General features: G+C 43.1%; 1 protein-coding gene across 1 annotated transcript; it reads left to right on the top strand.

Annotated features, from left to right (window-relative positions):
- Nucleotides 1-480: 480 nt before the first annotated feature.
- On the top strand, nucleotides 481-19,818 carry CASP2 (caspase 2). Its single transcript, XM_013297607.3, has 10 exons — nucleotides 481-922; nucleotides 6,274-6,441; nucleotides 8,074-8,149; nucleotides 9,597-9,691; nucleotides 11,170-11,346; nucleotides 12,536-12,664; nucleotides 13,151-13,241; nucleotides 16,885-17,034; nucleotides 17,126-17,235; nucleotides 17,805-19,818. The coding sequence occupies exons 1-10, from the start codon at nucleotides 773-775 to the stop codon at nucleotides 17,937-17,939; spliced, it is 1,281 nt and encodes a 426-aa protein (XP_013153061.1). The 5' UTR covers nucleotides 481-772; the 3' UTR covers nucleotides 17,940-19,818.
- Nucleotides 19,819-26,043: the final 6,225 nt, after the last annotated feature.

The following is a 26,043-nucleotide window of genomic DNA, read 5'->3' as shown; positions in this document are numbered from 1 at the left end:
AGGTGCAGGAACTTCGGGGCCGCCCGGGGCAGCCCCGGCCCTGGGCAGCAGCCCGGGCGAGGTTCAGGTGACGGCGGAGATTAACATGGTCCGCGAAGTGTCATCAGCGCCGATTCTGCGGGCTCCGCCGCACTGGTTCGGCTCGGCTCGGGCGGGTGCGTGCGACGGCGGCTGCGCACTCCTCGGTGCTGCCCGCACGCTGAGCTCGCTCCGCACCCTGAGGCGCACGGCTACGGCCACCGCCCCGTGGCTGTGCCCCTCCCAGCGCCCCGCCCCACCGCCGCGGCTGGGCCCCGCCCTGCACCGGGGGGCAGGCCACGCGCGCTGACTGACAGCCACCGGGACACGCCCCGCGTGCCTCGGCCCGGCCCGGAAGAGGCGCGAAGCCTCCGCGCCGCGAGCCACGGAGTGGGCGGCCCCGCGCGTGCGCACGGCGGCTGCGCCTGCGCAGTGTCGCTGCCGCGGAGGGCGGGGCCGCGGCCTTGGTCACGTGACCGGAGGAAGCGGGTCCCGCGGTTTGAATCGCTGGGGCCGCCGGGAAGCGGCGGCGCGCGGGTGAGCGGTGGGGAGTGCTCCGCGGCAGCTGGGCACGGGAGAGTGGTCCCGGGCCTCCCCGCGGCCTCCCGCCACCCCCGGGTCTCCCGCTACCCCCGAGCATCCCCGCGGCCTCCCGCCACCTCGGGACCTCGGGTCAAGTGGCGACGGCGCCCCCGCGGGCGGGAGGCGGGCAGCTGGGGGCTGCTGAGGCCGGCCTGGGTCGTCCTCCGGCGGGATGCTGGCCGCGTGCGGCATGCAGCGGTGCCACCAGGAAGCGCTGAAGAAGAACCGGGTGATGCTGGCGAGGCAGCTGGTGCTGAAGGAGCTGATGGAGCACATGATCGAGAAGGACATCATCACCGCCGAGATGGTGGAGACCATACAGGTGTGCGGGCGGCGGCCGCTGCGCGGTGAGCTGCGCTTCTGGTGGAGCTCGTGTCGTTTGTGGCAGGGCCAGCGCGGTAAAACTCATGTTTTACCCGAATATTTTAGTGTGATTACATTCGTAGAACGCTCAGAGTAGAGTGGGGTTTGACAGCAGCATGCAGCAGAACTGCTGGCCGCTCTTGGCAGTGCGGATTTTATCGGAGGCTTGCATGCTGGTGTGCAGGCTGCACTTCAGGAGTCAGGGAGTAGTTTCCACTCCTTTGTTGTTATTTCGTGCATTCCCCCCCATCTGTAGAAGTCGGAGTAATACCTGTTTCCAAAAGAATTCAGTGCAGGTAGGTAAATGAATATGTTATAATCCAGTTTGTCGTGGCACCTTTCACTTAAAGAGTTTGTACCGCTTATGTGTTCTTGCACATTGTGTGAAGAGCCTTATGTGATCCAAGACTCGCTCTCAGATAACAAATGCTGTTCGTAGACTTATCCTGAGCAGCAGGTACTGTGAAGAGAAGTCATTGGCAATAGCTTTGGATCCTACAGCCTAATGCACTGAAGGCTGTGCAGGATGGTGATACAAGTCTCCAAAGAGAAAGTAAACTAGAAAAAGAATGACTGAAAATGCACATCAAGTGTATCACAAGACTCAAGTAAGCAATTAAGGGACTTTTTGGTCCCTTAGTAAGGTTGATGGTCCTGGCGATAAAAACAGATGCTGAACAATAGATTTATGAGCTATTTGGTGGGTACTAGCGCAGAAGGTGCGGACCTGAGACTGGTAAGGTTTTTGAAAGCAATGAAGAAATAACTTCCCGATGAATTTTGACTTGTTGTGTGTCAAAGGTAATGTGAAATTCCCCATGGGGCCTGTTGAGGATACCTGTGCTAAGCTGCAGGAGATGCAGGCAGTCTCACCTGGCATAGCTGCGGTCTCTAGTGAAAGAGGACAGTGAAAGTAAGAGAATGAATCAGGAAGTGATTGTGCTGATTTTGGCTAGGATAGAGTTAATTTCTTCATAGTAGTCTATATGGGGCAATGTTTTGGATTTGTTATGGAAACAGCGTTGATTAACACAGGGATGTTGTAGTTACTGCTGAGCAGTGCTTACACAGAGCCAAGGGCTTTACTGTGGCTCACACCATCCCACCAGTGAGCGGGCTGGGGGGCACAAGAAGCTGGGAGGGGACACAGCTGGGACAGCTGACACTGATCACTGGCATATGCCATACCATATGATGCTGTGTTCAGCAATAAAAGCTGTGGGAAGAAGGAGGGAACATTTGGAGTTACGACGTTTGTGTTCCCAGGTAACCATTATGCATGATGGAGCCCTGCCATCCTGGAGATGGCTGAACACCTGCCTGTGATGGGGAGTAGTAAATGAATTCCTTATTTTGCTCCACTTGCGTGCACGGCTTTTGTTTTACATATTAAACCATCTTTATCTCACCCCATAAGTGTTTTCACTTTTACCCTTCCAATTCTTCCCACCATCCTGCTGGGGAGGGGGTTGCTGAGCAGCTGTATGGGTGCATGGTAGCCCACGGGAATTAAACATGATACTGATGAAGTCTGGGTGGTTAGTAGGGATGTTCAGTTGCTGGCCTGCAGCTAGTCACTGAAGTGCGGGAGAGGGAAGAAAAGGAGAAGAGGGGAGGGAAAAAAACCACCCTTTCAAAGGTAGGATAATGCCGGAGAAAATATTCTTTTTGGCAAAATGCTGCTGTAGTTAAGAACTGTTAAACTGAGATGGAGGGGAAGACTAAGGGAATCTTCCCCTCCAGGTGTGATTGGGTAAAAGGAGATGCAGCAATACTTAGGGTTATCAGTAAGGAGAAAGGTGTTATGGTGGGTAAGTCAGATAAATAGTAATAGCTTAGTGGAAAAAGCGTGCATAATACAATGTATACACATAACTAAGAGCTTAAATGTATATAAAGAGTGACAGCAGCCTGAGCAAGAGAACAAAGTGTCTTAAACTACTGTTGCAGGGTATGAATCTGGAAGTTGTAGCAAAAATAGAAATATGGCTGGGGTAGGAGGAAAACATTCACAACTGGGACAGTAGTATTGCAAAATATGCAGTGTACTAGAAGGATAGAAATGAAGGGAACATTTGCAGGATAGTACTAATCATAATAATGCTATAGAGAAACAAAGTAACAAGCATCAAAAAAATAATTTCAGTCAAAAATATTTTTACTTACTTTTCTTTTTTCTGTAGTAGGTCTGTGAATTTGTAACAGTCTTCTACTCTCTGGCTCAAATGTGAACAAAACTCTTGGGAGTCCTGTTAGGTAGCCTGTTCTTGAACATTTACTGTGACGCTAATTGTCAGGTACTCTATTGGTAGCAAGAGGAGACAAGTGCCACCATGTCTGATGATATAGCATAGATTTTCTTGGCTGTTTTATCTGATTGGTTCTATGTATCCATCTGCTCCCCCCAAAAGTCAGGAAATCAAGATCTGGATAAGTAGTTATGTTTTAAATTGTCTTGTCTTAAAAACACAATTATACTGGTCCTGTTGGTTTGATTTAAACTAAACTGAAGAATAAACAAAATGGTTCTGGAAATAGGGCACTTCACTTAAACTTTTGTAATCTAAGATATAAACAGAGGAGTTCAGGGAGATGAAGGAGGGGTGAAATTCCTTAGTAGTGTGAGGTGCTAACAAGTACTGAAACTTTACCACAAAGAAGAAAAAGGTGCGGGGGACGACGACGTTGCAGGAAGAGCCACTGAAGACAAAGGTGGTTGAGCTGGATGAAGAGCTCACAAGGAATATGAAGACTAAGTAAAGAATTTATAGGTATACACTGGAGAAGAATTAATAAATAGGAGCAGCTTCCTTTGGTGTCTGAAATGGAGAGAGTAGGAACTGACAGGAATTAGTTTAAACTGTGTCATTCAGAAAGAAACTAAGCAATTGGATTTTTTTCATTTGTATACACTTTAAAGAAAGAATAAAGAAAAAAAACCCCGCGTTCACTGTGCAGAGAAGATGATGTAAATATAGTTACCTAGATGAAGGCTCAGAAGAGAGGGATTTCAAACACAGAGCAAAAATTATAGTGGAAATAGTGGGACAAGTGGAAACAGCTGTTTTTAAGATGAAGTCCAAAATTCACTTCATTAATGCTTTCTTGTCAGAGCATCAGATGTTCTTCCAGAGCTCTGGGATGGACCTTCAGTATTGCAGATACAACAGCAAAAGCTTTCACTCAGGTTTTAAACAAGTTGAATACTCTGTACTGTAATGGAAGATGATCAGATTGTGTAGATACAGAGATTTAAATGCTCTGTGTTGATCACTAGACAGTAATGAAGGGATCACTGGCTTAGACAAAGTGACAAATTTCATTAGTATGTTTGTCAACTATATATGCTCTCTCTACAGAGTCTGTGTGTATGTTCAGGCTCAGTAAGACAACTAATACTATGGGATTTTGACAGGAATTCAGTTTATTGTGCAACCAGTTCCTGTTATCCAGATTATCAAACTCATCTGTGAGAGCACAAAAATAAATTAAGGATGTACTAGAAAATGAAATGGAAGAAATCTGTCTTATGAAAGTTTTAGTTCTGTTGTTTGCTGAATGTTATTTAGTGTAATCTAAATGTGATGTTCATGTGAAAGTTAAATGAGGAGGTACAGCACTTTGGGTATTTAAGGGAGCATTAAGGAAGAAGTCTGCCAAGAGCTGACTGCTGTATATACAAAGTGCAGAATATGAACTTTGTGGAAATTTCTTAACTTTTCTATAAAATTTAAGATTCGATTCTTGAGGTCAGATTGTGTTCTTAGTTATGACTTATGGCTTAGAGTCACAGACTATGAAGGCATAAAGTGAAGAACATTAATAATTCTAAGCTTGTAAACAGCTACGGTTCTACTAGAAAGGAAGAAACGATTAACAGGTACTTTAGAATATCAGCTGTCATTTTACTTTATTAGGCAGAATAAAATTCAGTGGGCTTACAGCAAGATATAGGTGTATGGAGCTAGTTATCATCTGTGGACTGATGGAGAAGTGTTACCAGGAGAAAGGGGCAAATATTTTCTTGCATCTGGGAAGGCACAGGTGAGATACTGCTGTATGCACTTCCAGGCAACAGTGCTCTGAAAGTTGAGGTTTCTGTGGGAATAGGAAGGGGTACTTGCATTGGCAAGGGGAAGAGGCCATTTTCAGGGAGGCTGAAAGAAAGCAGCTTGTGTACTGTAGCCAATGGAGACAGATTTGTGGAAAGGTGCTTGATAAATAAGGGGAAGGACAGGAGAAGGCTGCAGTCAAGGGACACTTGATAAATAAATGCTATCAGACAGTCATGAATGAGCATAGGTCTGAAATTTCAGAATAGGTTCATAAGCATTGGCTCAGTAAGACTTTGCAGTATCCTTCCAAATAATGTGATGGAATAAAAGCCAAACTACTTTTAACACCAAGCTTGGGAGGAAATTGGATGATGTGAAATCTTCTGTAGCAGAGGATTTACATGAGTGACTCGAGGCTTTTTTTTTTTTTTCAGATTTTCTTGCGATTGCAAATGTGGTGTTAGGCCTTGGTTCTGTGTAACTCACCAGCTATTTCTCTTCCTTTCATGGGTGCTAAGATCTTGGATCTAAGGGGTGATTAAAAAAAATAGGATTAATTCTGTTGAATGGATAACATATATTTGTGATACCCAGTATTTTAGTACATGACGTTTTGGTGTGTTTTAGATTTCACGGGGAAGGTTATTACTGTATAAATTATACCATTAGTTGGCAAATGCCCTATTAATATTTTAAGAATTAGAACGTGTTGAGAATTATTTACAGATACATAAATTTCATTTTTGTTATTAATTTTTCTCTCATACTACTGTATATTGCTTTGTTGATCTAAATGTTACAGTCTACACCTATGTAGTATCTTCTTGGAATTGACTGCATGTAATTAAGTATTTTATTTAACACTTTCTGAGGGGTTTACATATTTGTTCATGAGACCATAAGCTATTGGAGAGTAGTGGAAGCATACTCTGGACCTATGTATTCAATGAGGGGAAATAAATACTATTCCAACAGTAACTGGAAATAAGTTTAGAGAGAAGAGGTGTGTCATAATGTGTGAATTGATGGCTTGCTGTGTTACCATATGCTTTTCCCCTTCACCTAATGCGAACAGAGAAGTGGGAGTGAAATCAGCTGTGAAGAGCTATAAAAATGGATATAGCATATCTAAGCATAGTGGTGAAACATTTACATGAAGTAAAAAAAAATCAGTTGTCCTGAAGATGCATTGAAAATTGATTGTGTTGGGGTGTTACTTTGAGTGTGGATTTTGGTTTTTTTTTTCTGGATCTAGGCCAAGTCTGGGAGCTTCAGCCAAAATGTGGAATTCCTCAATTTGCTGCCCAAGAGAGGCCCCAATGCCTTCTCAGCCTTCTGTGAAGCACTACAAGAAACCAAACAGCAACATCTGGAGGCAGTGATCTTGAAGACTGCATCCAACCTGAGCCATGGGATTGCAAGGGTACAGCAGTTTTAAAAAAATAAGATGGATGGACTGCCTTTCAGATTGGGTTTAGGCACAAACTGATCTTTTTCAAAGGGGAAAAAAACCAAAAATTGTTTACAAAGGACAGGTTGGATTTTCGTTGCAAATTGAAACTTGTAGTAGCCTCAGTCAAAGCAGAGGGGAAAGAATTTGAGAAGAGAGTTTTCACACAGAATCACAAGACAGTAGAGGTTGGAAGAGACCTCTGGAGGTCATCTGGTCCAGCTCCCCTGCTCAAGCAGTGTCACCTTGAGCACGTGGCCCAGGACCGTGTCCAAGCAGCATTTGAGTATCTCCAGGGAGGAGACTCTCTGGGCAACCTCCCACAGTGCTCAGCCATCCTCCCAGTGAAAAGGGGTTTCCTGGTGCGCAGGGGGAGCCCCTGTGTGTCTGTGTGCCCACTGCCTCTGGGCCTCTCGCTGGGACTGCTGAGCAGAGCCTGGTGCCCTCCCCCTCGCGCCCCCCTTCAGGTGTCTGTATGCAGTGATAAACCTCCCCTTGAGCTTTTTCTTCTCCTGGCTGAGCAGTCCCAGCTCTCTCGGCCTTTCCGCAAAGGAGAGATGCTCCAGCCCCATCCTCCTCTCTGTGGCCTGTTGCTGGCCTCTCTCCAGCACCCCCGGTTGTGCTGGGGAGCGCAGAGCCAGACACAGGACTCCAGGTGCAGCCAGGCCAGAGCTGCGCCCAGGGGAAGGACCCCTCCGCAGCCCAGGCAGCGCGCCTCCTAAGGCAGCCCAGGATGCCATTAGCCTCGCATGCTGGCTCCTGGTCACCCTGGTGGCCACCAGCACCCCATGTCCTTTCCTGCCAGGCTGTCTCCCAGCTCTGCCCCCAGCAGGTGGTGGTGCATGGGGTCGCCCCTCCCCAGGGGCAGGGCTCTGCGCTTCTCTTTGTTGAGGTTCCTGGACGTTCTTAACATCCAGCGCACTCTTAATGGCTGTGTTATCAAGAACCCAAAAGCTGCAAAGGAAATATTTTCTCTGAAATCTTTTAGTTCAGTGATTCTCTTGAGTAGAAAGCTACTAAAAGCTAGTCTGGTCAGTTGAGGAGAGAGAGACTCTTTTGTTATTTTCACCTTTTCACTGTCTGCAGTTGGTAGTGTTGGGCTAAAGAAAGAATTTAGCAAAGATTCAGTGTTTTTAGTGCATGGACAAGCGTGGAAACTCACAGTAAATAAGGGAAGACCAGATATTTTTGCACAGAGATGTTCCCTTATTAAAATGTAGGCTTTATTAGACTACCCTTTCTGTTTTTGTGTTTTCAGTTGTGCTTTACTATACAATGAAGTCTTGAAAGCAAACAAAAAATATAGGAGTCACTAGACAATTTTTGGCAAAATCAAGGAGGATACCATGACCTCAGTGTGAAGTTCTACTTCTGCCCAAATCCCCAGGAAAGATGAGCAAAGGAGGGAAGGAATTTTGCATTGACAGGAAATGCTGTTGCTGTCATGTCGTTTGATTTAGATATGAACCAGAATATTTGTAGTTTTATGAGTGTGTGTGTAAATGCATGTATCTTTGTTACATGATGGCTACAGGCTTGTACCGTAGAGAAAAAAATAGCTGTTTTGTGCTACTATTTCTCATGGATTTATTGGATGTCTTGTAGCTTGAACACTGTTATGGATCAAATCTTCCATTCCCTGCCAGTGAGTCATGTAATTCAAAAAGACGGCGCTGGACTGGTGAGTTGCACAGGATATCATGAATACTTGATTGGCTATCTAGTTGCTTCCAACTTCTTAATACTGTCTTAATTTTATTCTAGAAATAAGCTTGCCACCACTTTGCTCGTTCCAGGAATACAAACCTGACAGTGAACTGACCATGTTACAATCAGATGCAGGAGGCAGAATTAGGCTAGAAAATAAAAGTTAAGTAGCATACTGGGAAAGAGAACCCAGTCAGTTTCTAGGTAGCTTCATTTATTCTTACTGGAAATCTTGTTGCTTAAACAGTGTATGTCAGTAAAATTTAGATTTTTCAAAAATATTATTTAAGATTTGTAGTAGAGTTTAATTGAACTAGAGCTATGAAAAGATACTGGTTTGGGGTAATGTCCTTAACTTAGATTTCCTTCTTAGCAAGTAAGTACAAGGCCTTACGTATGTTACGTGGGCCCAATGTAGATTTCTGTAGCTTCTGTCAAGTGCAGCAAATCAGCTTTTCTTCAGCAAGCATTTGTGACTTCAGTCAGGGAACTAAATGTTGGAGTGAATCTCCCTGGTAGTTTTTACGTTACCTCTGGTAATGCTTGGAGTAATCATGGTCTCTAACCATGGTTTTAACTGTATGCTGGCTACTAGGAGCTCTCTGATACTAAAGAATAAGTGTCTAGATTTTGAAGGTTTATTTTCTTATTTAGGTGCAAAGGTTTTAGGGTGGGTTGTTTTGGTTTTTTAGAGCATATGTTCCTCCAACCAGGAGAGCCATGCCTCAGAAGGCTGAAAAAGGATTTGAAAGGAGATTGTGAATGTCTTTAGCTCCGTTTCTTCAGGACAGAGGAGTGAGTGTTTGTCTGCAAATTGCAAATAATTGATTATCATTCCCCTCATCTACTGTTACCCAGAGGAAAGGCTTGTTCAGAGGCAGATAAACAAAAAAGGGCATTGCATTTTATGGACGTTAGAAATGTCAAGTTTGATCACTTACGCATGTGTTCAGCAAAAAATAAACAGTTGTATGTAGTGAGCATGGGAGGCCTTTTATGAAAGGAAAATATTCTATTTGAGTATTTCTAGCAATGGTTTGTCAGCCTAACTGTGAAAGGAATAACATACTGTGCAAAATGACAGAAAGCACACAGCTCTGATTTGAAATAAGAATTCTGTTTTCATACTCTGTAGAACCAAATTTACTAGGCCTTGGGTAAAGATAACGCACATACACAACAAAAGTATTTGCCAATTGAAATTATGAAAAAAGTATACCATTCTGGTACTTTGTTTTCTTCTGCCATGTTTCATTGTGTTTCTGTAGTCCATGATCAAGCAAAGTTTTTAGAGGTATGAATAGTATGATAAAGGAATATGCCTTAGACCACATAGTTCAGAATTTGTGAGTTACTACCTTAATGCAGAGGTTTTGTAGTTGGAATTTGTTACTGTTATTGATACGTTTGTTTTTGCACAGAACCAAAGGAACATTCCTTGGATAATGGAGATGGTCCCCTGATACCTTTGGTGAAGTACTGCACTCCTGAATTTTATCATGATCATCAGCACTTGGTAAGTAGTTGACAGAGAAAATCTCCTTCACATGTGAAAGATGTGAGGTGTTTGGATATATGAACTGAACAAGTGCTACTTAAAACTGAGTCGAAACACATGCTTCATTGGGATGCAGATCAGTATTGTGGTGTTTGTTAGTTGTGTTACATCGAATCATGTTCGATTCGATGTAGTTGTCATCTGCAAGTTGCAAGAAATTCTGGGAAGTTCTGTAACTGTATGAATTTCTCTCTGGTTTTTGTTCACGAAGAACTTTGGAGAATGCCTTCTGTTCTGTTGCTCTGTGTATGCTGTCAGTATTATTGCCTTGTATTTGTCTGCATCCTCATCCCCTTCTGTGTGATGACATACCCTGCAATTGACTGCAAGGTACCAAAACTGTATTTCAACCAGTAGTCACAGTCTGGGCTGTTTTAATTGCTGGCTATACCCAGAAGAGTCTCTCCTTATGCTCAAGAACCTGTGCTGCGTAGTACTGGGTAGATCAACTGGAATTTCTAATCTTCTGCAACCATTGAAGTTATGTAGGGAGTCTAATTACTCTTCTGTTTGTAAAGCACAGGTTATGGTGGGGTGGTCTTAAGGAGAAAAAATAGTTTTATGTAAGGGGGCAGAGACTTTGCTAGAGTTACACAATGTGCTAACACTTAACACCTCTGTTACAGGCTCTGTGTACAGGCAAAACAGATTTGGGTTTTTTTTACTGTCTATTGAGGAGACCTAATTAGGCATTGTTGGTGTGATCTTGACTTGGCTCCTTTTACATCTGTGCCTGGGTAAACCTTATTTGATATGCTCCTTTATTATTAAATTTCACTTAAAATTTACAGGAGCGTTAGTAACTGATGTACTATTGATTTGTTGTTAGTGGGAGGGGCAGAGAGGGAACTTAATCTGAAGATACCCCTCTTAAATTAGTTCTTTCCCTGTTAACTTTTTTTGTCAGCTGCATAACTTTCAGGATCAGTGACTCACAGTCCCTTGCTGTTAGAATTTCACATGTGCAATTCTACATCTCTGTCTGCTCCCAACAGCAATTAAAAAATGTTAGCTAAATTTTGCATAGTATTGTCTTAAAGCCGGTGATGGAAATATATGGGGCTGTGCTGGGATAAAGGTGGGGAAAGGGAAAAAAGTTAGCAAGACCTAATTCACAGTTTAAAATGGATTAACTGTGTTTCTTTTAAAATGAGAATTAAGGCAAGCTAGTGTAACATCTTAGCAAGTGTTGTAGCATCATCAGCTGTGGACACTTGCAGTTGTCTTTGGGACCCTTTGCAATACAAACATTTGTATATCAAAAAAAACCCAAACAAACAACAAAAGACAAAACCAAACTTCAAAAATTTGACCTCTGCTGTTTTTGTGACTTCTCAATCAAGAAATTCTCATATCAAGTTGTGATTGCTGTTCTACTGTAACACTTTATTATTTCCTTGTGTAGTCTAAATTTACTGATTTTTAAATCTTCTCAGGCATATAAACTGGTATCAGAGCCCAGAGGCTTAGCACTTATTCTCAGCAACATCCATTTCAGCAGTGAGAAGGACTTGGAGTATCGTGCAGGGGGAGATGTGGACTGCAGTGCCCTGGAGATGCTTTTCAAGCATCTTGGGTATCAAGTGACTGTCTTTCATGATCAAACTGCACAGGTAAGGAGGATGGATCCCAGTACTTCACAATCTGTATGGATGAGAGTTTGTGACTGTGACATAAACACCTGAAGAGGTTCCCTAAGGTAGAACTAAGCTTGAACAGGAAGATGTGAATGATCACTTATGAATAGAAAATAAGGCTAAATGTGGTAATGTCTGCTCACATACTGACAAATATGAAGAAGCTTGGAAGGCAGAGGACTTACGATGGAAAGTAGGATCACAAAGGACCACAAGAGTTACTACTCTGGTCTGACTAGTGCAAGGGGCAAGAATTTCTAGACCATACTTGGCATGTGTGTTTAAAATCACAAATTAATGAAGTCTCCAGTTTACTCTAGATAGGCTTCTCCAGTGTTCTGCTATCCTAAAAGTTAAACTTTGCAAATATTTGACCTAGTCTTTGCAAGTGTTAAGTGGTATTTTCATGTCGTTTCACTGATGGAGTCAATTGCCATCCTATTTATCAGTCTTCCAGTATTTATGCAGTTCAGTTCCACTGCTTTGGTCTTTGCTTTGCTAGAGAAGTGGCTGTGCTTCACTTAGTCACGGAGCTACCAATTTTCCTGACTGAATGAAGCCGCCTTGTTCCCTAGGAATTCAATTGCTGCCTTGTCCAGGCTCATTTGTTCTTCCTCCTTTTAAATCCCTATGAAACCAAGTGATACATAACCTGTTAAAAGCATATTTTATTCAAGAAGGAAGCTTTTGCAACAATATAATAAGACTTTTGTACTTACCATGTTGTCAGAGTTCCTAAAGTTTTCCATTTCAAATTGTGTTTTGATCACTAGTGTTTGAATGCCTGAAGTACCAGGGTATGTATCTGTTAAGTTGCTGCAGTATCGCAGCCAGACTCAAGTGTCAGTGTAAAATCTTTGTAAAATATTGGTTGGTTTCTCTTATGTTGAATCTGTGTGTACCAACTCATACTTCTTGCATCCCCCTGTTGGCCTAAGTGATTCCTACTTCACAGTGTTATACTTCAGACTGAATGTTACGTAAAGAGCAAGAATGTTTTGCTGGTGGTTTTTTTATGGAACACATGTCTTTAGTCCTATAAATTTGCTGTACATAAGGTTTATTTCATAACATGAGGACTGTGTATGTTCTTCCCTGTATATTGACCCACTTCCTCTGTGCAAGTCTGGAAAGCATTGAACTTTTTTTTTTTTCTCTCTTCAAGGAGATGCAGAATGCATTGGAGAGATTCTCTAAGCTGCCAGATCATCGGGATGTGGATTCCTGTATTGTAGCTTTACTTTCCCACGGTGTGGAGGGTGGGGTTTATGGCAGTGATGGCAAACTACTACAGGTATATTGCTATGTTCTGACGTGGTGTTGTAGGTTATCTCTTGGAAAGTAACAATGGAATGGGGGGAAAAAATGTTTGGGTTTTTTCCTAAATCAAACAAAACCAAAACCTGCTCAAAGAACAACGAAGTGACTGAAGAGTCAGTTTTTTCTAAAAGGAGAAAATAAGGGTTGTGGGAAGGGCAGGAGGCTGTCTTATTATAAGAGGTCTGTAAGATAAAGAATGGCATACAAATAGGGCAAGTAGGGGAGGTTTTTTCATTCTCTCCTCCTGTACAAGTACTAGGTAGAGTGCATGAACTCAGACTAGTAGGAGCCCCAGGAAAGGGTAGGGAGGGGATGTGTTTGTCACATGGTGAGTTTGGAGATAAAGGAGGAAATATCAAGACTGGTGAGGTAATCGCCAAAATGCAGGGAAGCAAGGTGACACTGGGTTTTGCTCACAGAAGGCTGCAGTGAAGAATTTTTATCTTCTTTCTTCTCTCAGTTGCAGGAGGCTTTCCGGCTCTTTGATAATGCAAACTGTCCAAATCTCCAGAATAAGCCGAAAATGTTCTTTATTCAGGCCTGCCGAGGAGGTGAGTGCCTTAATACTAAAAGCCATGTATTTGGCATGCCATTAAGGCTCATTTTACACACATACACACCCTCACATTCAACTTGCTGTCAACTCTCCTCTTTGCTTCTCTCAGGTGTAAGTGGGACCCATATTCACCTCCCTCTGCCCTGCTGCTGCCACTGCATCTGTTGCTCTGTAAGTGTCTTTTGCTCTGCATGAGGTGTGTGCATTGACTTGCAGACCCCAGAGCACCATAGCGATGTGAAGCTCTATCATATCCCACCATATGTTGAGGCTTTCTCTTGCTATGCCTGCAGGAGGGGGAGTGGGGCATACTCTGCATCAAATTGTGGCACAGCATGGAGTGGTACACTAGCACTGGAGTCTTGTTTGGGGTCCTGTCTTTCTGTTGCTCCTGGATGTGTTGCTGTCTCTTGAGCTATCAAACTGGGCTCAAAGTATTTTTTTTTTTTTTTTACCCTGTCCTGTTTTGAACCTCCAAATGACCTTTCCTTACATCCTTTTTCACATACTGTAGTAGAATTCGTACATACTGTTGTACAGAACTCTTTTCTTGACTCTCATAGACTTTTTCTTTTTCACTCTTTCTGTTCCTTTTTTATTCTGCTATTTGTTTTCCCTTCTTTTGTTTCTAAACACACGTCTGCAGCTACCTACCTTTCAGATCTGCTAATGACCACAAATTTTCCCCTGAAGTGTCTGGACTTTTTGACATTGCTGTGAAACTGCAGATACTCCAAAGAGAAGTTCTGTTGTAGAAAGCTTTGTTTTTTCCCTTGTGGTAGAGAAATTTTTCTAACATTATGCTCTTTACCCTTCTTTTCCCATGTTCCTTGCATTGTCGTCTGCCTTTTTCATTTTTAACAGAGCTTTATAGTTTGTCCTCTAGCCAAGTGGATGTTTCATTCACCTGTTACCTACTTGTGTTTAAATCCCAATGCAGGGAAAACCCTAAAGTCTATGTGAAGTATTTTGGTGATCAGAAATGTTTGTTCCTTCTAAGTGTTTGGAAATAATGTAATGTGCATGTTTACAATACAAATTGAATGTGATTGCTTTCCTTATGTTATTGAACCTTTAGATACTCTAACAAATGTGAAAATGCAGACTCGTAACAGTGTAGAAATAAGTGTAATAAGCCAGAACTTGCCACTGACCTAATTGGGTAATTAGGTTTATTTTACTGTAATGTTACCACAAGGGGTTGTTCACATCAACAAATCAGGCTTGGCCTTCCTATTCCCAAAAAGGTTTTGGTTAAGGGTGGTAAGCTCACTGTGCAAAATGATGTAGAACTGGGATACTGCAGTAGGCCAAGGGTTGAGACTTGAGCAACTGAAAGGGAAAAAACTTTCTTCAATTTAAAAAAAAAAAACAAAAACAAACCTGCCTTTTTTTAACCTTTCTTGTAAACCTTGATTAATAGTCGGAGGGAAAAGATAGTTACAAGGTAATTGAGCTATCAACAAAAATGTGTATCTTTTCATGTTAGCATTTGAAGGTTAGACTAGCCAATACAAATTTTTTTTCAAAAGCAGCATTTAAAAGACTGTATAAATAGTGTGGATAACTTCAAATTACTACTCAGTATCTCTTTGCCAGACAAGTTAGCTGGAACTAGTTGAAAAAAAATGAGAAATGCATAGGTTATTCTTTCTCCCTAAGTTTATGTAATAGACTTTTATCTGTCATCTATTAATGACACATTAAAAAATGTAGATGAAGAGTTGGTACAGTCTACTTAATTTCCAAAAGGCCTTTGGCAGAAGTCTACTAAAGGATTGAAGCAGCTGACCTACAGTTACGGATCAAAAACCAATGGCAACAGAAAGCAATGGGAAAAGACAACTAGTTGGATTTCACTACAGCATAAAAGGAGATGTTTTAAGCCACTTTACATCTGTGTTTAAATATAGTGGTTGATCCAGAAAAATAAATAACTTGGGTAGATAATGACAAATCGGTAGTTAGCTGTTTTGCCAATTGATTTAAGTAACTGCTATCCGGGAGCTTCAGTAGAATTGACCCTGTCTGTTTAAATCTGAGTGGTAGTTACTGCTGATATAAATTAGAGGTTAAGTATGTGGAGGATATCCTGATAGGGTTAGTGCTTTACACTTTTTAGTTCTGTTGATAAGTTGACTGGAATGATGCTTGAAGACAAATGCATGAGGAAGACATCTAATTCTGAAGCTTTAATGAAAAAGGTTTTGACTTTGTATGTTATGAGATGATGTCAGTGTGAATAATACAGCCTGACTGTCAAATTACCTGAGTCTTACCTGAAATAACATACACTGTGAACAGCACACTATTTTTAAGAAGATACAGAACTGTAAAGATTTGGAGAAGTTTGATAAAAACCATGAAAAAAAGTGGTTAAATATGGAAAAGTTTGCAACCTTAAAGAGATGATGAAGGGACTTGATGGAAGTAATCATGAAATTGAGCTATGGAGCCTTAATTATAGGCTATATCTAGTCTATCAATCACACCCCTCCCACTGCTGCTTTCATAGAGGAAAAGAATAACATTGGTGACTTACAAACTGACCATTTCCTGGGCACAACTGAGATGCCACCAGTGTCGCTGTCTTTAAAAGGGTTAGAAATCCAAATGCATTTCTAGGCATGACCTGGCAACAACAGTCTAGAATCATCGCAGCAGGAAAGCTCTGAAGTGGAGGCTTATGCCTCCTAAGACTAGAATCTGACCCGTGCTGTTAGGATGGAAGTAGAATAGTAGATTCTCATCTTAAACACAAGGGCAAAGTCATATAGAAAACCTGTGAAATGCAGTTTTATTTTTAATACAGCATATCTGGACTATCGCCACTAAGCAGTTGGTCTAGATTACAATCGAAACTCTGCATCATGTAAACAACCAATTGAGAATATCTACATTTGTCATAATACATACTAATGAATCCTGGAAAGGACTTTAAATGTCTCTGGGTTTTAAGCTAATTTCCATGTACTGGAATTCTCTCTCATGTTCGGGGTCAAGTTATTTTGCATTTTACTATTACACAATTTATGCTTTTGATTGAGAAACTGATATTAGTCAAGATTTACAACGAGGTGAGGTATTTGGTCCATGTTTTCTTGATGTCTTGGAGGTAGGACTTAGTAACTAAAATAATAGCTGTCATTTGAGTTCTGCAGTAAGTAGGTAGCTAGCATTGCAAACTAGAATAGACATTTTTGGACATTTCTAAGATAGGTGAAAGTGGAAAATAGAAACTTTTTTAAGGCTAGGCAGTCAAATCCTTCCATGTGTGGTGAAGAACTATCAGAAACTTCTTTGCTTTCTGGTTATCCCATGATCTGCCTAGGAAAGGCGGGGGGGAGGGGGTGGGGGGCAGAAATCAAATGGTGTGTGGACTAAGGGTCCTGTTAGGTTGAGCAAGTTCAGCAGGTGTGGGTATCTGCATTATCTGACAGTTCTTCTGCACAGACTAAGCTTTTTCAGCTGTTTTTAAAACTCAAAGTTAATGCAAAAGCTTTCTGCTCAACAGCAGTTATGGCATTGCTGACCAGAGCCCAAAACAAAGAAAGTGCAAGAAAACTACACCCAGTAATTTCTTCGTTTGTTTCCCCCCCCCTTCTGCTTGCCCCCATTGTTTATTGCCCCCCCCCTAGATGAGACTGATCGGGGAGTGGATCAAAGGGATGGGAAAGAATGGTCGGATTCCCCAGGTTGTGAGGAAAGTGATGCAAACAAGGAAGAAAATCTCAAGCTGCGTCTGCCTACATGCTCTGATATGATCTGTGGATATGCTTGTCTGAAAGGTACTGGGGAGAGGCTCCGGTTGGTAGGGGGCGTAAGGAGGTTTTGTGCATCTGTGTTCCACAAACTTTATCATACGTGCTTTCTTCGCAGGCACTGCGGCCATGCGAAACACCAAGCGTGGATCCTGGTATATTGAGGCTCTCACCTCTGTGTTTGCAGAGGACTCCCGAGACACTCACGTGGCTGACATGTTGGTGAAGGTGAGGTGGTGTGTCTTTTCTCTCCCACACTTACCTGGTTTCTGAGGAGCCTTCCAGTACCTCAGATTGCTAGGATTAATTAAAGCAATTGTTCTTGCCTTGATTGTAGCAAAATTATTACTACTTTCTGTTTTTATATGTTTATGGTTTTATATATACATATTTGTATTTATATGCAGTTCCACAGCAGTTTAACCAAAGTAAAACTGCTGTTTCATTCAGTCCTTCCATTTCACTTGTTAATCTGGCTTGTCAAGAATTACTTTTCCTCTATAGAAATTGCTTTTTTCAGGTGGATTTATTCCCTAAACTGGTTCACCTTTACATAAGGTAAACATTTAAGAAAATAAGGGAAGAGGAAGTGGAGACAGCAGTGTGACTACAGCAACCTGAGCTGCTGTGGAGCTCTGCACCCTAATTCTTTATACTTCTTATAATTAGAGAATATGTAGGGGACTACTTAATAAGTTAAACAGAATAATCTATGAGTATAGAAAGCAGTGACATTTTATTACTTGTGTCATCTTAAATCGTTCCAGTAATATTTTTTTTTCCAATTTCACATCTAGGTGAATAGGCAAATCAAGCAACGAGAAGGTTATGCCCCAGGCACAGAATTTCACCGCTGCAAGGAAATGTCAGAATATTGTAGCACACTCTGTCGGGACCTTTACCTGTTTCCTGGCTATCTGCCAGGAAAATAACCCAGCAGGCACTGCTGGAAGAGAGACACTGCCAAAGCAGGACTTCTGAGTACGGATGTCTGTGTTTCCATTCTGACAGGCTGTGACATCAGATGTGTAAGCAAGGAATGCTTGTTTATATCTGGCCAGTCCAAATCTTGATGTCTTTTGTCTAAAATAGTCTGGCAGCTCTCTTTTTAATCTGATTCAGTTCAGGGTTTAAAATTCTAGTATCCTGACTTATTCCATGTATGTAGAAATGGATAGAAAGAGGATCAGCACTGGAACTGGGAAGAACTGGGAGCATCCTTTGGAAGAATACATAAGGACATTTGTAAGCAAAGTGAATATGAAAAGGGAAATGGACTATTCATACGGCTTTTTTTAAGTTAAGTTTTCTGAAAGGAAAGTGATTCATAAAATGCTACTTATTCTTGTATTGTAAAAATTTTAAATACTTTCTGCCTGGTTCTTCATGTGGGACAGTCAGCTCCTGTGCACGTTAGAAAAGGGCTCCCTTGTGAAAGAGAATCCTTCCCCTTGTTAAATGGAAGGTTATTGTTATCAGTGCTTGAACAGTTTCCTATCCATCTTGATCACTTAAAAGTCTATTTTTGCACATTCTTTCTTACAGCCAAGTTATCAAGAGAACTACAAGACATCCCAGGCTATCAACAAAACAGAGATCCAGCATTTCTCATACAGACAAATAAGCCTCCATGAACTGCCCCAGAAATAGTTTTGAATCTGGAAATTCCAGATTAGCTCCCCTTAGTCCCAAGAATGAACAACTGCATGGAATATTACTTTTGAGGAATTTGTTTGCCATAGTATCTGTGTGTCACAACAGGCACAGCATTCAGTCCACTAGCTTTTCGGGAGTCTATAAACTGCGCTGTACAACTGAATCCCTAGAGTTCTACAAAAGGCTCTTTTGGCTTTTGTTTAATTAACAAAAATATTCAAGGCAGCTCTTCACAGTCCAGGCATGTTGCTTGGATTATATATCACTGCAATTTGTTTCCCTTTTAAATCAAAGAGAAGAGTTTCACATTATTATCCTGTTATGTGAGTTTTCTTTCTTCAGTCATCATCATTTAAAGCTGTTTGTTTAGCTAATACTTTTGCAAAGCATCATTTCAGCTGATCAACAATGTTGTGGCATAATCCATGACGACTTTTGGAAATTTCCTACACAGTCTCTTCATGCTGTAATTTGTCTCTTGCTTGTGTCCGGTTGCAGTTGCTCCCACTTGATGTGACATGGGAGATGAGCGTTGTTCTCTTTTTGTGGTAGAGCCTAAATCCTGATATACTGGGTTACATACGGACTATGGTCTGTTCACTTGAGTCTCTATCTTCTCCATTTTTGTAGCAGTAAGTTAGCATAGTATCTGTCTTTCTTTTAAAGTAGATGTGGCTTTAAAAATATTTTTTTCATGATAGAATTATGAATAGGAAGCACAAAGGGATATGGAGGAAGGCTGGAAAACTAGTCATGTGCTTTTTTTTATTCTGTCTAGGAAAATGAAGGCTGTGTTTCCTCCGTCTGACAAAGGTGCAGCATTAACATGTATCTTGCACTTACCTTACAACATGATGTGATGAACAGAACAAGGATCATACCTGCCAGTTGGTGCCTTACTCTGAAATTTAAGATACCAGTTTAGGGGCTGTTGTACCTCCCTGGAGTATGAACACTTTCTTCCTGAGTGCTCCCTCTTTGAAATGGTGCAATATTTTACAGATAGGTATATTGATGAAGCAGTCCACTCTGATGGATTAGATTTCTGTAGGATTGCATCAAGCTGCATTATCACTGCCACTTTCATATATTCTTTTTGTATACTTGTATTTTACCGCCTTGAAGTGTCAAAATAAATAATTCTTGTTTGATTAATCTGTGCAGTACCTTCCCTTTTGGAGAGTTATACCTCTGTGTGGAAATGGAGCTTCTATATAAAGATTTTTGCATCATTTCTTGAGGTAGTACCTCACAGAGGCACTTTTGAGCTCTCAGGCAGAAGCCTACTGCTTGCTAGCTGCAGCAAGTATGGGCTGCTTGTACTTTTTGATAACACCTGGACTAAATGAAAGTGAATGTTAATCAAGAGAATGAGGCAGAACCACCCAGCAGGAGGCTGATGTGTTTCAGCACATAAAATATTTAGACTGGGGAAATTGCAGGCTTGGTGTTCGTGAATGAAGAGTTGGTGCCAAAATTAATCATTCCTGAAAAGGGAGTCTTGGAGGGAAGAAGGGCCCAGGAAGAAGGTGAAGGTGCCAGCTGCAGAATGTCCAGGGGATCAGTGAGCTGCATGTAAGTGAATGCCAGGGGATGTCCAGAGGCCCTGATGTGTAATGCCCAAGACTGGTGACTGGGAGCAGCTGTACAGCACAGAACCAACACAGCTTTCTGCTCTACCTTCACAGATCAGTAGTGATCTCACTACTGGGAAGGCAAGCTGAGACCCCAGTACTGCACCTGGGAGAAAGCCAGTGTGTGGTTGCATGTTCAGAGAAGTAAGTTTTGAGCAACTAGCATAGGAATGACATTTAATAACTGTGGGATAGTAGGAAAGTTTAACTGGTTCACGTTTTGGCTCGAAACCAAAAAAGGTCAAAAGTTTCATGGGATGGGGAGTGACAACAGTGTACAGGATGTAGACGAGGTATTTAGCAGATCTTGAGCTGCATGAAAATCATTGTATTTATAAATAGAACAAGTCAGTAAATGAATACAAATTGTAGCAATTCTAAACTAATTTTGTTTCCCTTTTGGCCGTTACAAAAGTGAGATACTTAAAGGATTTGATTTTGTAAAAATAGTCATTGATCCCCTTAAAAATTAGGATGTACAGAATGGTGTTGAAAGAGGATATACTTTCTAAAGCATGAAAAGATTTGGCTAAACATCTACCAAGCAACTTATAAAATAAAATCTATGCCAAGCAGACACACCTAACATACACTGTACTTGTGTTGTGCAATGTGTTCTTACCCTTGTCTTCAGGGTACAGAACTCTTCGCTGCACCACAACACTAAATTATTAAAGTTAGGAGAAGGAAATGCAAGAATAGATATTGTTACTAATAGGTCATTTCATTACAGTGATGATGTCATCAGCACATGCATACAGAAAACGGTTTCTTTAAAAGGAAGGAAATGAAACAAGAATCTCCAGAGAAGTTAATAATCAACTGTTGTCACAGGATTGGCAGCCTTGGTGAGGCTGTGTCACAAGGAATGAGTACCAAGTACTGCTCGGTGCAGTTCGGCATAGCGTTGCTGCTTTTGCCAGTTCTACTTGTGGAACTCTGTCTTGTGAAGGTTTGGTATTCTTTTGTTTCCTGTCATCTGCATTTGGTGTCTTATGGTCCCTGTTGTATTGAAGTTAGTCTCCAGACTGTGTTTCCCTAAACTGTTAACACCCGTGTGCACAAATTCTTAAGAACACATCTTCTATGTAATTCACTACATCTTTGAAAGAGCTCAGGGTTGTATTCAGACTTCTCTAAATTAAGAAAGAGAACGGGAATTGCTGTGGTTTAGTTGTTTATTTCCTTTGTCACTCCTAAAAGTTGATTTTCAGCTGCAAATTAAGGAGAAACAGTAACACCTCCCACAGAAACCATGCTTTGACAAAGGTGAACGTCATGCTGCATTGAGAAAATAATTAATTTGTAAAGAAAACACAAACTAGCTAGCTGTTAGTTATTCAGTTGCTTTTAAAGTGACAATGTGAGGGGAAAAGGTCACACATAGGCTTAAATTTTCTAAATTGATTTAACATAAACAGTTAAGGGATGGTAATAAACTGTGGTTGTCTCCTGCCCAGCCCAGAAACCCCGGGCCTTGTGTCTCAGGCTGGTGGCTGTAGCTGCTGATTTTCTATTTGCAGGTTGAAATGGTAGGAAGGCTGAGTGTGCATCTCAGAAACAGACGCGTGTATGAAGGATGCTGACATGGCTGGCTCCACAGACTGCGACAGATCTAAGGCACTGCCTGCAGCAGCACTAACTTCAGTGCTACCAGGACTCAAAGCATAAATACAGACAGCCACATCCCCTTTCTTCTCTTCAGCTAGTAAGGACTGAAGGTCAGTAGTAAAAGCAGTCACACCCCCACTCTCTAGATTCATAGGCATGTTCATGGATCCATGGAGTATGCAGGGAGTGTGGCCTCTCCATCACCCCCATACTCCTGCCTGGATCTTAGGCCACCTTACCTGCTCCGTGTGTCTGCTACCTGCTGGTGAGTCCAGCTTGGTGCTTGCTAGCAAACAGGCAGGTGCACATGCTCCTCACACAGGCACCCCATGCTCATGGGTCCTACTGAATACCCAGTAACCCTGACCAGACCCGGGGTCTCCTGCTTGCTGGTTAATCCAGACTGAAGCTTGCCAACACCTTATGTACTCTCAGCAGCTGGCACCCAGCGTGAGGGCTGTTGTGACCCACAGCCCTGCTCCAGCTGCTGGCACAGAGTCCTCCCCACCTTACCTTGCTCATGCTGGTCCCTTCTGCAGCTGTGCCCAGGGCTTTTACTGATCCCATCTTAGAGGCTGGAGCAGACACTCATCCACTCTTGTTGCTGACACTGCAGGTCTGGGGTGCCTACACCCCTGGTCTGACTCCAGTTGCTGGCACCAAGTCCCCTCATGCAGATTTGACCTGTAGCTAGCACCCTGGGCACCCAGTGCGATGATCCAGAGAGCTATGGCAGCTCCAGCTGCTGATGCTGGACCCCACTTGCTCCAGTTCCTGGCCCCAGAGCCCCTACGCCCCTGGTCTCAGTACAGCTGCTGACCCCAAATTTGTTTGTGCCTGTCTTGCCAGTTGTTGGCACCTCAACTTTACAACACTAGTATGTGGGATAGTGAGATTTCATGGTGAGAGTTAAGAAAGGATTTAATAAGGAGATAGGACAGACCCTGGTGATCAGGAGTCAGTGCTCAGTCAGACAAGTACGCTGACCAGGCTTGGTTTTCACAAAACTGGCCCCTTTCCACCTATCCCCACTTTGTTTCTCCCCAGCCCTTTTCCTTGACAAGTTTTGCATAGCACTACTGCCCAGTTCAAATATCTCAGATCCTTAGGTTCCTCTTATTTCCCCTTATTAGTTATAAAGTCCCGGCTGGCCCTCTCCAGAGCTGTGGCTGTAGTTCCTTTGTGGCCCATTGAATAGTGACTGGAGGCATTTGGTCTTTAGCATGGTATCTGTTACCGCTCGTCTCTCAGGTCTGTCTCTCCCTGTTTGTGGCTTCCCCCTTTCTTTATTGTCACCTTCTGTACTGGAAAGGTGCTTGCCTGGATAACCTTAATAAAGGAGGTGTTTTCAGCTTTCACATACCCTTATGTAACATTTGGTGAGAGAGACAGCTCAGGAAGCCCTGATGTTGCCCTAAGTAACTGTTTTGCCTAGATACAGAATTTATCAAATTCCCATACTTCCCTCAGTGCTTTGTTTCTCAAGGTGGTAGCCCAGAGCAGCAACCTGATTTTGCCCTTTCTACCCTGTTAGTTCATCCTTGCTTTTCTTGTATTCTGCCAAAGGCCTAGAACACACAGGGGGAAGGACCTTCGCTCTGCACCACTACTGATGGTCCAGGATCCTCAGCATCCCATCAACCCTTCCTGACTGTGCAGGTGAGCAGCTTTGACTGGTTTTAGGTATAACATTTGGTTAAGCGTAGCTTTTTTGTAGTCTTCTATATTCCCATATCATTTCTAGTCGGAGATTAAAAAAAAACCCCAACATTAACCCAAGAGGAAAATATGAGATCTTTTCAAGATAATTCTCAGGAATGAAATTACATATATGTAGATGTTAGAATGTGCATTCTTTTAGTGTATCTATTGTATCATAAAATGTTTCAAAACATTAGAAAGCAAATTGGAGGGAAGATGGGAAAGTGAATCATTGAGTTGAAACCTCATGAAGTCAACCTCATGAAGTTCAACAAAGAGAAGCGCAGAGCCCTGCCCCTGGGGAGGGGCGACCCCATGCACCACCACCTGCTGGGGGCAGAGCTGGGAGACAGCCTGGCAGGAAAGGACATGGGGTGCTGGTGGCCACCAGGGTGACCAGGAGCCAGCATGCGAGGCTAATGGCATCCTGGGCTGCCTTAGGAGGCGTGCTGCCTGGGCTGCGGAGGGGTCCTTCCCCTGGGCGCAGCTCTGGCCTGGCTGCACCTGGAGTCCTGTGTCTGGCTCTGCGCTCCCCAGCACAACCGGGGGTGCTGGAGAGAGGCCAGCAACAGGCCACAGAGAGGAGGATGGGGCTGGAGCATCTCTCCTTTGCGGAAAGGCCGAGAGAGCTGGGACTGCTCAGCCAGGAGAAGAAAAAGCTCAAGGGGAGGTTTATCACTGCATACAGACACCTGAAGGGGGGCGCGAGGGGGAGGGCACCAGGCTCTGCTCAGCAGTCCCAGCGAGAGGCCCAGAGGCAGTGGGCACACAGACACACAGGGGCTCCCCCTGCGCACCAGGAAACCCCTTTTCACTGGGAGGATGGCTGAGCACTGTGGGAGGTTGCCCAGAGAGTCTCCTCCCTGGAGATACTCAAATGCTGCTTGGACACGGTCCTGGGCCATGTGCTCAAGGTGACACTGCTTGAGCAGGGGAGCTGGACCAGATGACCTCCAGAGGTCTCTTCCAACCTCTACTGTTCTGTGATTCTGTATGAAAAAGGTACTGAGTGTTGGTTATGCCAGTGGATGAAGGTTCATGAAGGTACAAAGACTGTGAGGAAGGCTGTTTATCTGTGGTAAGGTGTTGTGGCCAGGGAATCTGCAATAATGGGTATGCTTTAAGAAAACTTAAAATGTGAGGACGCCATGCAATTTATATAAGGAATGATCTCCCAAGGCCCACTGGGAGGACTTGCCCTCTCAGATGCTGGTGTTTCACAAAGTCGTCCCTGAAACAGGTTGTAGGAATAATTATTCTGAAGTTGCAGGATGCTTCACTTGTCTCTAGTTCTGGTACTTTACTTCCATCCTCTTCTTCCTTAGTCTCTCTGTCATCAGCCCCCATTCTTTCTATGGTCCTGCTGTTGATCCCTTCCAAATTCAGTGAAGAATGATACTGCCCAAGAGAGGAGAGGGAAACCTTATCTCCTGTTAATTTACTGAGCTGTCCTGATGCCAGGGCAGCAGAGAGATATTAAAGCAGGGAAGCGGCTGCTGTGTCCCAGCACAGAGGGAACAGGAGGGGCCAGGGAGTCTCTGGTTACACTGTCCCTCTCTGTCTTTCCCTCACCAGTAACCTTCTCTCTCAGGGTGCTCGGTGGGACTCTAGCTAAAGCCTTATGTCTGTTGCACACCCATGATTTTGCTGTGGAGAGCAGCCGGGAAGACATCGCCCTGAACGGCCCCTACTCCACAGAACGTTGTCTCTGGGGATATGACTGGGGATGCCTCTCCAACAAAAGCCTTCCGATACCAGCAAACTCTGGTGAGTACAATACCTGCAGAAGGACAGAATGTTTTGTACATGATAGCGGTTCCCTTCTCTGTTCAAGGGGCTAAACACTTCCTTTGCCTGCAAAATATCCTTCCCAGTTTGCATTAGGAAGAATCTGTGCAGGTTCTGCCTGAGCACATGCCCAGTAGCATCTTCCTCCAAGACAGAACGAGGCCATATTCTCCTTTCGTCAGTATGGAAACGGGAAGCGTTCCTAATTCCCTTGAGTGAAAAATATACACCACTGTATTCACCAGACAAGGGAATACGTGCTGGAGAGACTGAGGGCTGAGTCTGTAGGGATGCCTGGTCTGCAGAGCTGTGTAGAAATGCAACTGCTGGTTGTAAATAGGTTTCCTTTTTCCAGACAACCACAGATAAAGCACTGAAACCTGTCTCTGCCCTTCGTTACAGCTGCCAGAAGGTGTGATTAGGATTCTGCGGTGCTGGGTGTTACTGGGTGCTGTGAGAGCACAGAGCATGTTGCTCTATGGCGTCTTTTGGGCACATCTGAGAGTGGGGTCTTTGTTTTATAGGTGTTAGGATATAGGCTGTTGCCCCACTTTCTGGTTTAAGTACTTTTAAGACATTACTGCCAACTAGGGAGAACTGCGATCTGTTGCATTTCATGAGTCCTCACACTTCTCTGGACAAGGTG

This window comes from Falco peregrinus, chromosome 6 (genome assembly GCF_023634155.1).
Source record: "Falco peregrinus isolate bFalPer1 chromosome 6, bFalPer1.pri, whole genome shotgun sequence".
Classification (NCBI taxonomy): domain Eukaryota; kingdom Metazoa; phylum Chordata; class Aves; order Falconiformes; family Falconidae; genus Falco; species Falco peregrinus.
The sequence above is the reverse complement of the archived record's forward strand: the minus strand, read 5'-3'. Positions and strand labels throughout refer to the sequence as shown.